The sequence below is a fragment of the Schistosoma mansoni genome, chromosome W (assembly GCF_000237925.1).
Source record: "Schistosoma mansoni strain Puerto Rico chromosome W, complete genome".
In the NCBI taxonomy this organism is placed as follows: domain Eukaryota; kingdom Metazoa; phylum Platyhelminthes; class Trematoda; order Strigeidida; family Schistosomatidae; genus Schistosoma; species Schistosoma mansoni.
Genome location: NC_031502.1, coordinates 20969219 through 20982457, shown reverse-complemented (window position 1 = coordinate 20982457; position 13239 = coordinate 20969219). Strand labels below are relative to the sequence as shown.

At 36.7% G+C, this 13239-nt stretch overlaps 1 protein-coding gene across 1 annotated transcript in view; it reads right to left on the bottom strand.

Annotated features, from left to right (window-relative positions):
* Positions 1–13239, bottom strand: part of Smp_130640 (hypothetical protein flj40251 (C02 family)) — a gene marked incomplete at both ends in the record, with an annotated part of 83958 nt that overhangs the window by 25854 nt on the left and 44865 nt on the right. The window contains 6 exons of the mRNA XM_018788939.1: positions 1023–1158; positions 3269–3561; positions 6545–6732; positions 8830–9058; positions 10274–10307; positions 11633–11801. Of these exons, the coding sequence (XP_018654432.1) occupies positions 1023–1158; positions 3269–3561; positions 6545–6732; positions 8830–9058; positions 10274–10307; positions 11633–11801 (1049 nt within the window). The remainder of the gene's footprint in view (positions 1–1022; positions 1159–3268; positions 3562–6544; positions 6733–8829; positions 9059–10273; positions 10308–11632; positions 11802–13239) is intronic.

The window sequence follows — 13239 nt, the reverse complement described above, 5'->3', positions numbered from 1 at the left end:
TAATATGGGTTCGCGTAATGATGCCCATAATTCTGATGAAATTTCGTATAAAGATGAGAAAAATAAGCCGGTCGAATCAGATGGTGATCAAAAATCTGATACAGTTTTATTAGATGCCGATTCTCCTAGTTATCTAATATCCTCTAATGAAAATCTTAATGAATTTGATGGAGATATTTCAGAAAATCCGAATTCCGATAACCTAAAATCAAATATCGTTCATCATCATCTATTTATTTCTAGTAGATTCTGCATTCAATACGAGAAATGTGTTCTAAATAAAGTCATATTAATTGTAAATTGGAGATATGAAGATCCAACATTATTTCGTGGGGGAGGAAATGTTGGAGAATTTCAACCTACAGATAATTTTTTTAAAATCAGAATCTAATATTCGAATCTTCAAAAAAAGGGGAGGTGTTAGGTCGGCTTACAATAAACTCTAGAGAGGCTCATAAAGAGACCAACCAATCAGCGATTAGTTAGAAGCTATGCTACTAAAATGCTACTAAAATAACAAGGTCCTGATTGGCTGTTAACATACTGTTACTATGGTATCTCAAGGTCTTTTAATTACTATAAAATCCCTATTTTTCTGTACATAGTGAACCTTGTAGTAAAGTGCTTCTCTGATACTCGTGTCTTCTCTCTGGTCGCTGAGTAGTGCTAGCCTGGGGTTATCCGAATAGCTAGGATCCGAATAAAGAGTTAAACCTACGAGACATAACAGATTGTGATAGATATTAATGAAGAGATCTTTAAAATAACTATCTAGTACTATCTAGTGAATTTCAATAAACCAAAAAGAACAAGAACTCCGCCTGTAGCTCCTCCGGGGGTTACTGCCGGTCCCAAGCCCGGGTAAAGGAGGAGAGTTGGGCATGGGGTTAGCGACCCCATCCCGTAGAAAACCAACTCGCTAAGCAAACGCTAACCAGAATGCTGGTCGGCGGCTCCATTGGGAGTAACAGGCGTAAGTAAGTAAGTAAGTAAGTAAAAGAACAATTATTTCATTACATTACCATGACCATAGGTTACTCGAAATGGATTGATTGTAATAAAATCTTTTTGTAATATACACCAAGCATAATTCATATCTGATGTTCCAGAATTTTCAGTTAAACGTTGCAGGATTGACAATAAAGTTGGTTTAATTATCTAAATAGAAAACCATAGAATACTCAGAATTATAATATTTTAGTTAAACATAATTATGATCTTAATGTAGGTTTGTTCTCTGAACTGGATGGTTTGGTCGTGGAGCTTTCATCGTCCTTCTAACGACACCTATCTGAGCTACAAATCTTCTCCACCATCTCATAATTATGATCCTTAGAATGAAGTTTGTGAAAGTCATTTAACTTGAAATTAGTTTATATCATGAACTGGATTCAGTAGACAAATCATTGAGTACCAAGTAGTTCTGAACATCTACTTTGTCCTAGTTTGGAATTCATATGAAGCAGACATCAACAAACCACTAGGGATCAAACTAAATATCCCTAAATCTATTGGAGATTGTGTTACTCCAAGATCGTCGGGCTATATACTAAAATGTTCCGACAAAATATCTAACTAGTGTTCCTTCATTTTCAATAGTTGTCTAGCTAGTAATAAGCCGTGATATAAACTACCTTCAACTGACAATTTACGGAGAAATCTAATGGAAATTACAGTTTATAGATCTTCAAAACTGGATCACAGATTATGTTATAAATAGTGCAGTTCAGATAACTACACATCCTGTTCACTTTCTGGATCAGCTGTATGAGCGAGAAGACTAGTAAATGACTAAGAAACCGTAATTAGCAAAACTTAAACATCAGTTACCTAAATGAGTAGTATGTACATACACTGAAGATAGACCATCATGCAAAACTTGGAAAAACTGGACGGCCGTCTCGTCCTATTGTGGGAGTCCTCAGCTGTGCGCATCCACGATCCCACCTCACGAGATTCGAACTCAGAACCTACCAGTCTCTCGCGCGAGCGCTTAACCTCTAGACCACTGAGCCGGCCGGTATCCAACAGTGTTAATGTCTAACTTCAACCGATCCATCAAATTGAGCGGCACACCTACCATTGTCTTCAGTGAGTTACTATCTCACTATCTTTCTGTTAAGTCAATAATGAATTGAAACAAAATTAAACTCAAAGTATTGAATTAGTCAACCTGTTCAAGTTGATCAATTGAAATTAAACATTAACACCATTGGATTCCAGCTCAGTGGTCTAAAGGTTAAAGCATCCGTGCATAATACCAAAAATCCTGGGTTTGAGTCCATTTGGTGCGGCATCATGGATCCTCAATGTTGAGAAATCCCATATTAGAGCAAAACGGCCATTCAGTACCTCCAGATTTTCAATGATGTTCTATCATAGATCAATTGATGAATTTAACTTTAAACATACATCAATCTTTACAAACTCCTATTCTAATATTATAAATAAATCAAAAAGGAAACAGATATATTCAACATGCACACTGCTGAGGAGCCCCACAATAGGATGAAACGGTCGTCCAGTGCTTCCAAGGTTTCCATGATGGTCGAGCTTCAATTGATTGATGATCTCAACTATTAAAATCACTATAATATCCACAAAAACCCCTTTTGATATTAATCAACATAAGCTCACTAGTGACTGAATTCAAGAGATATTTCCAGGGGTTTTAGTGAGAACCAGTAATCAGTGGAGTTTAACCAGGTCTGTTGGGAGATATCAACTCACTGAAGACAATGGTGAATGGTTGCTCAATTTCGTGGATTAGTTGAAGTTAGACATTAACACCTCTGGATGCCGTCCGGCTCAGTGGCCTATAGGTTAAGCATTCACGCGCGAAACTGATAGGTTCTTGGGTTCAAATCTCGTGAGGTGGGATCGTGGATGCGCACTGCCACTGAGGAGTCCCACGATATGACGAAACGGTCATCCAATGCTTCCAGGTTCTTTTCCATGATGGTCTTACTCATGATTTCAACTAAATATAAAATATTAAAATCACAATTTTAAAGAAATTTCTTACTTTTTGATTAGGCCATATAGATAAGAATTGTTTAAGTTCTTCATGTTTATCATTGAAATTTTTGATAGCGCTTGTCAACTTCTCTTTGAATTCTAATTCATTCAATTCTGAATTGTTTATTATAGTACCATTATTATTATTGTTACTATGAGTAGTAGTAGTAGTTACTAGGGACTCATGTATATGTTGTTCATAGGTTTCAGTTAAATGTACTAATACTTCTAATGCTTGTCCAATACTAACCATACAACTGATCAATTGATTTGCATAATATCTTATTAATAATGGATATGTTGTTATACCATTTAATAATATATAATCATAATCATCTAACATTACATTCATGGATGATTGATGAATACCTTTCATGAAGGAATTGTACTTTGTATTGATGATTGATGAACGTATACGTCCAAGTATAGTAATAACATAACCTAATGGTGCTGTAATTAATAATTTATAACAATAACGACTAAATGGTAATAATAATGATATAGAACTACTTCCTGTAGTTTCAACATATTTAATTGGATCACCTTGTATTGATTTATTCCAATGATATGTTTCAATTAAAAGAGATGATGGAGGAGTAGATGATGATGATGATGAGGATGTTGAGGAGGATGTCTGTACTGATGGATTGATACCACAAGTTGTAGATTGTAAGTCATCAGGTGAATTATTTTGTGAATGCGAATTATCATCTCTAACAAATGAAGCTAAAAAAGAAAATTGATTTAATAGAAGATATTTCAATATGTTACAACATTTGAATATGAAGATAAATCAATTAGTGTTCGTCATGAATCTATAACTCTTGTGGCATCATTTGACGCTATGGAGCATTAAATAGATCTTTTATATAGTTAAGATCATGAGTTAATTGAAGCTAGACCACCGGGAAAAACCTGGAAGCATTGGACGGCCGTTTCGTCCAATTGTGGGACTCCTCAGCAGTGCGCATCCACGATCCCGCCTCGCGAGCGAGATTCGAACCCAGGACCTACCAGCCTCGCTCCAGAGCACTTAACCGATAGATCACTGGGCCGGCACCTAGCGGTGTTAATGTCTAACCTCAACCAATCCACGGAATTGCGCGAACAACTTCCTCTGTACTGTGGTAGATACCTGTCTCTACCTGACATGGATTAGCTACACTGGCCACGACTTCTCACTAGAACTCCAGGAATTACCTCATGGGGCCAGTCACTAGTGAGCATATGATCATGATCACAAGGGGGTTTTGTGGAGATTTTAGTAATTTTATGTAGTTAAGATCATGAGTCAATTAAAGCTAGACCACCATGGAAAACCTGGAAGCACTAAACGATCGTTTCGTCCTATTTTGGGACTCCTCAGCAGTGCACGTTCACGACCTCGCCTCGCGGGATTCGAACCCAAGACCAGGATCTTTTATTTGAGTTCAAGATTTCTATTTCATCAGAAAAAATTTAGAAATATCAAACCTCTTAGTGGGTATGTTACCTATAGATCACTAATTTTGTATTCACTGATTTAAATGTCGTAATTTAGTCAGTACATATGAGCATTTCTGAACATTTTCTAAACAACTTGAGACTGAGAGAATCAACAGCTGTGAACAATGCAATAGCTTGGCATTTACTTGACAGTGAACACACCATTGACATTCCTCAAGCCTTCAAACTTATTAGCAGACAAAGAAACACGGCGTCTCTTCGGTTTGCTGAAGCGATAGTGATGAAAAAATCTCAAACCTGATTTATGTATCCAAAAGGAGACAGTAATAAACATATAACTACCCTGGTAAATTATTTTAGTTAATATCTTTGTTTTGTTAATGTTCATTTGGTTATATGGTCTTCCTTTATCGAATTCTTATTTTCTATACATTAAAACCACCCCTTCACTTATACATTTCCATTCCCTCAATACTCCTCACTTATGTAAACTCTTCAAATCCTCTCCAGGTATTACGTAACCCAACTGTTTCTGAACCTTACTTAATTAATGCATCATCCACCCCTTATGTTTTTTGTTTCTAACACCAAACGACCTCCGAAAGAGAGAGAGAGAGGAGGGGGAGAGACAGCTGTTATTGATAACCTTTGTCATTTCTAATTCTTTTCATTCATCTGTGTCAATCGTTTCACATGTTATCATACATTAATCTTAATTTTTTGTAGTAAGATCATTCATTTGATAGAATATATATCTGTACGGTAGTCGAAACTCGAATCACCGGTAACAGAAATGTCATGTTAACATGGAAGTATATGAAGTAATAGCAAATGATCATTCCTTTTAATGTAACTAGTACACAACAAATAAATCAATTAGTTTTTCATTCCTTAGTTCAGGTTAGAGTTTGAGGCAAAACACGTTTTAGAAATTCATCGAATAAAAACTACTTTGATGATTTCAAAAGACTGAAACAGATCAAAATTTCTTTTTATCAATCACCCACATCAGTATCTCACAACTCATAGGCAGCCGATCAGCACTCTCCAACACACTCTGTCATGAGCCTTCCTTTCTAGTTCTATTTAGTTGTTGTTCATTCTTCTCATATCTGTTTACATTTTTCGAAAAAATGTATTCTTTCGTCTTCCTCTTCTCCTCTGGCCCTCAGGATTCCATATGAGGGATTGCCTTATGATTCACATGGGTGCTTTCCAAAATCTGTGTCCTATCCACTTCTACCACTTCTTCCTAATTTCTTCCTCCTCTAGATGGAATCTAGTTTGTTCTATCCCACAGTAGGTTGTTGTTGAGAGTGTCTGGCCAGTGGATCCGAAGTATTTTGCAAACTGTTAATAAACACTTGCATCTTCTGGATGGTGGCTTTTGTAGTTCTCCACGTTTCCACCCCATATAGTAGAACTGCCTTCATATTTGTATTGAAAATTCTGACTTTGGTGTTGGTTGACAGTTGTTTTGAGTTCCATATGTTCTTCAATCGTAGATATGCTGGTCTTGTTTAGCCGATCCGCGTCTTCATATCTGCACCAGATCCACCGTGTTCATCATTGATGCTGATATGACCAGATATGTAAAGATTTTCACATCCTCCAAAGCTTCTCCGTGAAGTGTAATTCGATTGATGCATGCTGTATTGTATTGGAGAATCTTGTTTTTCCCTTTGTGTATATTGAGACCTATTGCTTCTGAGGCTGCTGCAACACTGGTCATCACTATAATATTATTTTATTTTTTTATCCTTATGTTTGCACACATACATGTTTACATACATTAAGGAAATCACCAATGTGCATTACAAGGCAATCTCTAGCTTGGAATCCGGAAGGGAATAGGAAAAGAGGAAGGCTAAAGAACACATTACGCCGGGTAAAAGAAGCAGATATGAAAAGGATGAATGTTAACTGAAAAGAACTGGAAAGGAAGGCTCAGGACAGAGTTAAATAGGGAATGCTGGTGAGCGGCCTATGCTCCTCGACGAGGGGTAACAGGCGTAAGTAAGTAAGTAAGTATGTATGTTTACATAGTTATAAATCTAATTCAAACAAAATTTACACATACCTGATGTGGTAGTTACCGGTAAGAAATGTATGCTACTACGTTCATTTGTTGGCATTGTTACTACATCATCTGTTTCAGGCATACAAGTTAAACCACGTGAATAAGTAGTTGGAGTTAAACGTTTTGCAATAGGTATTGGCCATTGATAAATAACTGATAATTGTATAATAATCTCACATGGTTGAATACTATCACAAAATAAATAATGGACTTTTGATTGGTTAGATGGCTGAAATAAATTAAAAAATATTATTTTATATAATCAGAAGGGGGTTTTGTGGAGATTTTAGTAACTTTACTAGTTGAGATCACCAGCCGATTGAAGTTAGACCGCCATGGAAAACCTAGAAACACTGGACGACCGTCTCGTCCTATTGTGGGACTCCTCAGAAGTGCACATTCATGATCCCGCCTCGCGAGAATCGAACCGTGAACCTATCAGTCTGTTAGAACATGTAACTGATTCGATGTTTTATCATTAATTCATATAATGTTTCATCATATGCTCACTAGTGACTGGCTCCATTAGGTATTTTCTGGAGTTCTAGTCAGAAGCAGTAATCAGTGGAGTTCAACCAAGTCTGATGGGAGATATTAACTCACTGAAGACATTGGTGAATGGTTGCTCAATTTCGTGTATTAGTTGAAGTTAGAAATCATTAACACCATCGGATGCCGGCTAAGTGGTCTAGTGGTTAAGCGCTCGGGCGAGACTGGTAGGTCCTGGGTTCGAATTTCGTGAGTGCGGGATCGTGGATGCTCACTGCTGAGGAGCCCCATAATGAGACAAAACGGTTGTCCATTGCTTATAGGTTTTCCATGATGGTCTAGCTTGAATAGTACTATCCAAGGAGACCAAGATTTCTCTTGTGTGTGCACTTACATCATTGCTCCATGGGTCAGATTTGTATCAATATAGAAAGTGATGAAAATTTATATTATACATTCGATTACTTAATTATGTAAAGCTAAACTTACTTTTATGTTGGAATATGTTTTCACAATTGAATATGTATTCGGCTTATGATAAATGTCCACTGTCCTGAATGGATTCGGAAAAACAAATAAACATGAAATATAACATGGTAATAGAGATTCAGATGTTATTTGCAAATATAGGCATCTTTTAATGAAGTTGCTATTAAAAGCTGGTGCATCGGCCTCATGACTTCCGAAGGAACTCGGCTTTCATCATGAAACGTCATAATTATTCTTTCTACTCCCAGGGCAGAGTTTAAATGGTTTGAATCATTTTTTCTGGTTAGCGATTTTTTAGCGAGTTGGTTTTCTACGGGATGGGGTTGCTAATTCCATCCCCAACACTCCTCCTTTACCCGGAATTGGGACCTGCAGTAGCCCCCGTAGGAGACACAGGTGGAGTTGACAGTGTGATTCATATCCCGATGAGAATTATGAATGGTAACTTTCGAGAACTATTTATGGACCAATATGATACATATATTTCCTAATGTATAATTGCTAAGTAACTTAAATATTCATATTCATGTTCCTTTTATTATAAGTTTTACTTCGACCTACAAGACTATTATTATACGATTTACCATTCTTAAGTTATCCCTAGTCCACTAATTACTGTTCACAGCCACATTTGACCAAATCTTGTACAAATGTTGTTTCCTAATTTATGGTACGATGTGGTCTGTTTAGTTGGTATATAACCCCAGTATGTTTGAGAATAATGATTCATATTGCAGAGGCAGTTATTGATGTTCTGGACTTAACTGGCTGGGCTAGGCAGATAGCAGGACTGATAAGTACTCAAGACTGCTCATATGGCTTTTGTGTATCACTGGTCCGATCGACAAATCACTGCTCTCTAATAGGCGAGCCACACAATATAACAGTTATTCATCCTAAGCAAAGATGGATAGCGGCTAGCAGTGGAATCAAGGACGCACGTTTTATCCTATTTGGGACTCGTCAGCTGGATGCACCTGCATCTCAGACTTGTTGATGTTCACTCTGGGACTCGAACCCAGTACCTTTGGCTTCAAACGCCATCGTGTCATCCAATTAGCTACTGAGTCCTGATAGCCACCGGCTTGTGCAATGGAGTGAAGTTTAAATTCACTTGGTGCAGTTTACATGTATCTTCCCATTGTTGTTTAGGACTGTAACTGATAAATTTCTTGTTGGCATATGTGCATCCTCTGCAGATTCCCTCAATATTGCCTTAATCAATGTTTTCATTCTATTTTCAAATCGTTTCATGTTTATTATCTAAGAACATTTGAACAGATACTTCATCATAGACAATGACTTACTTGAATATTTCACAGAAATCTTTTATATCAATCCATGTTTCTTTAGGATTAGTTACAGAAATACTCTTTATTGGTATTTCAGGCATAATATCTTCACCGGATGATTTCATATGTAATGAGTTGGTTGTACGTGAACTAGAATTTAATTGACTACTTCCACTTGTTTCTGGAGTTTTGTTCTGTCCTTTAACTTCTTTTGATTTATTCGTGATCCCTGAAGTAGATTTTTCTAATTTAAAAGAATTGAATGATAATGCAAAAACATGAATAAACTCATAATTCAATTAGCTAACAGTGTAGTCAATAATGCTGGAAACGAGTACTGTATTTGGGCGATTTGGTGACCTTAAGTAACCAATGAGAATAGGAGTATTTACATGTATACTAAGAAATCTAGGATCTACAGACTTTAAGTTTATAGGTTCAATATCTGGCAAGGTCATGAACCTCCAATGCTGAAGAGATTCTTACTGGAATTGAACACCTGCTCAACACTTTCGAACTTTTAGTGGTTGCGTAAATTATATCGGTTCATACTGTCAACTACGGTGATGAAGTTTACTTTGTTCGTTGAATGTCAACGACCCATCAAACCAACGATAACGAAATTTACCTTAAGGCCAATTTAGATTGGATTAATATAAATTTACTCGTGACAGACTTTTTATGAAAAATGTCTTCACGTTGAAATGTGTTGCTGACAGTTCACCTTTTTCTGTTACAGAATAATCACAAAAGATCACCAGATTAAGAAAAACATCTTCAAGTCTACATGATCCACAGTAGATCCTTTATCGAACTTGTTCAAAATCCTGTTACTCAATGAGCAAACGACCAAAGAATATCCAAGTCCATTCTGATTAGTCATCACTAGGATCCTTCAAGGATAATAAACTCTAATGGATTAAACATTTTCATTCTAGCTAATGTAACAATAAATACTATATGTTGTAGAATAATAGACTCACTACCTGAGGATGCTGAAGATTAGTTCCAAAAATGAGTTGATAATGTGATCAAATTCTTAAGTACTCTGTTTTCTAATAGTTGAATTCATGAGTCAATGTAAGCTAGACTTCCACAGAAGACCTGGAAAGATCGGACGGCCGTTTCGTCCCAGTATTGAACTCCTCAGCAGTGCGCATCCACCATCCCGTTCGCGGGATTCGAACCAAGGATATCGTCTGTAGACTCATTTCAATGAATTCCAAAAGCAATATTCTTCCATAACACAAGTTTATTCATTTTAATAACTAATAAAATCAGCTTCTCAGTCGGAGATGGAAATGATTTATTTTAATGGGATAAATCACAATGTACTAGACTATTTAAAACATCTTCAAAAATATTATGTTAACAATAGCATCCATAAATTCTTAGATGTTTGACTATTTACATTACTACTGATTATATCTTTATAAGTAGTTTACTTTTTGCAACCTACCTTTCTTTAGTATATCTTCACGTGAACCCCTTTTCTAGAAAAGATATAAAAAGAATACGTTCTGTAGGCTATATACTATTAACTAGTGTGAAAAGATTAGATTACTCATTTTAATCACTAGCACTGCTGAGGAGTCCCATAATAGGACGAAAGGGCCGTCAAGCAGTGCTTTCAGGTTTTCCATGATGGTCTAGCTTCAATTGATTCATGATTTCACTTGTGAAAAATACTGAAACCTCCACAAAACCCCTTCTGATTATAATCATATGCTTACTAGTGACTGACTTCAAGATACATATCCTGGAGTTCTAGTGGGAAGCAGTGACCAGTGGAGTTCAACCACGTCTATTGTGAGATAACAACTCACTGAAGACAATTGGTAAACGGTTGCTCAAACATCGTGGATTGGTTGAAGTTAGACATTAACACCTTTGGATACCGACCAGCTCAGTGGTCTATCGGTTAAGTGCTCTGGCGCGAGACTGGTTGGTCCTGGGTTCGAATCCCGCCAGTGAGGGATCGTGGATGCGCACTGCTGAGAAGTCCCGTAATAGGACGAAACGGCCATCCAGTGCTTCCTGGTTATCCATTGTGGTCTAGCTTCAATTGACTCATGTTTTCAACTATGAAAAAAAAACTGAAATCTGCACAAAACCCCTTCCAAATAAAAACGACATAAACCTTCATCGGGGTCAATCTGCTTCTTTAGGATTACTGATAAGTGTCAGCTAGCACGAAACTTAAGTTGAGAGTTTCTTATTGACTGCCTCCAACTATCGAAAAACAACTCCATACTGAGTTGAAATTACAACATAATAACTTTTTAACCATTGAATTGGAATCCATTTGTTCACAAGCTAAAATTCAACAAACCTTTATTATGGATTAATAATCGAGCGTTGTCACCAACGATAACTGTCTCGCTTCTAGTACGATTAAATCCTAATAGTCATGAATTTCCTATGAGACACATCAGTAGTTCATATAGAATCGAATTTATTTTGTATTATCTGTTGGTATTTGACCATCATGTACGGATTGCCTCGATATTGCCTGAAGTCGCAATCAAGTTAAGGAAAGATGGATAGTGGAAAGCAGTGAAATCCGGTTCGACGAGCGTTTCGTCCTGTTTGAGACTCGTCAGTTGAATGTACCTGCATCCCAGAGGTGATATTCACTCCAGGATTTAACTTGGAAAATCGTGGTGATCAATTAAACTATTAAAACAGTTTGATGAATAGGAACTGTCCAACACTACCTAACTTCAATGTTTCTCTAGATGACATAAATTCCTGTTATAAATGATTATGAATTTTTTACATTAAATTTTGTACTACAAATTTATTAATGTTGACCAACTTGAGTTTTAGACGGACTTGGATTATTTGAACTGGATTCACGTCGACGACGTGTTGGTGATGTTTGAGAATTTGATCTAGTTTTCATTATTCCACTATTTTGTTTTCCTGTATCCGGTGAAGAACTTGAAACATAAACGGATTCAACAGTAGAAGTTGGAGGACTTAATCTAAAAATAAAAGGAATAATAATTCAAACTATGTCATGTTATGAACAAAAGGTTATGGGTTATTCAAACTAGTAACTGTTATATTCCATTATTAAGTCTATAATTCAGTAGTTTAATCAGTAGTATGTTCATGGTAAGCAAAGATGGATAGTGGCTAGCAGTAGAATCCAGGACGTGCATTTCGTCCTATTTGGGACTCGTCATCTTTGCTTACCATGCTTGTGAATTAAGGCTATGTCGAGGCAATACGGCACAGTATGCACATATGTCAATTAGAGACTGACCAGTTCCAGTCCTAACACATCGATGGGAAGATTAAAACAAACAATACTAAATGAATTTAGTAGTATGTTCACTTTTCTTCAATTTTAAGGTGAACTGATATTGAATGATTCATTGTTGTTTGATTTCTAGTGTTAGTTTCTATAACTTATGATATATAGGCGTTTGAACAAGAAGTAGACGATATTTTCCTGTTGAGGTGATCCTGAAAATTCTTCGCAATAGACATGATAAGCTCTGGAAACATTAAGAAGCATTCTATCCAATCAGCGTTTGACTAGAAGGTTTGCTAGAAACATCACAAAAGTGAAAAGTCATATTTAGAGTTTCTGATTGGCTGATTACTACACTTCTACTATGTTTAGTAGCATTCCAGAATTTTCAGGAAAACTTAAAGACCTCTAAAATACTATAAAAACTCTATATTTTCTATACATAAATGAACCTTTGGAGTAAAGTGCTTCTCGTATATTTTGTGCCTTTTCTCTCGTGTTCAAGTCGCTGTGTAGTTCTAGCCTGGAGGTTAAGAGACTAGCTTAGGATCCGAGTATAGCGTTCAGTCAGCAAGACTTATCATTCCTATACAAAACTAGGAACATATCATTTTTGAAAGGTATGTAATTGTATCACAATGAAAAATTCACTTGAATTACCCTAACTAACTAAATGTTGCGTAGACATAAAGCAAAGCTTTAAGAGTGATACTTCACAAGATAAGATAAATCAAGTCGAAAGTCACAAAGTTACTAATGATTATTGATATATAAATACATACATATACTTATCAGGAGGGGTTTTGTGGAGATTTAGTATTTTCATAATTGAAAGCGTGAGTCAATTGAAGCTAGACCAACATGGAACACCTGGAAGCACTGGATGACCGTTTCGTCCTATTATGGGACTCCTGACATTTGGTGAACGGTTGCTCAACTTCGTGGATTAGTTGAAGTTAGACGTTAACACCGTTGGATGCCGCCCAGCTCAGTGGTCTATCGGTTATGTGCTCTGGCGCAAAACTGGTAGGTCCTGGGTTCGAATCTCGCGAGTGCGGGATCGTGGATGCACACTGCTGAGAAGTCCCATAATAAGACAAAACGGCCGTCCAGTGTTTAGTGGTTTACCATGGTGGTCTAGCTTCAATTGACTCACGCTTTCA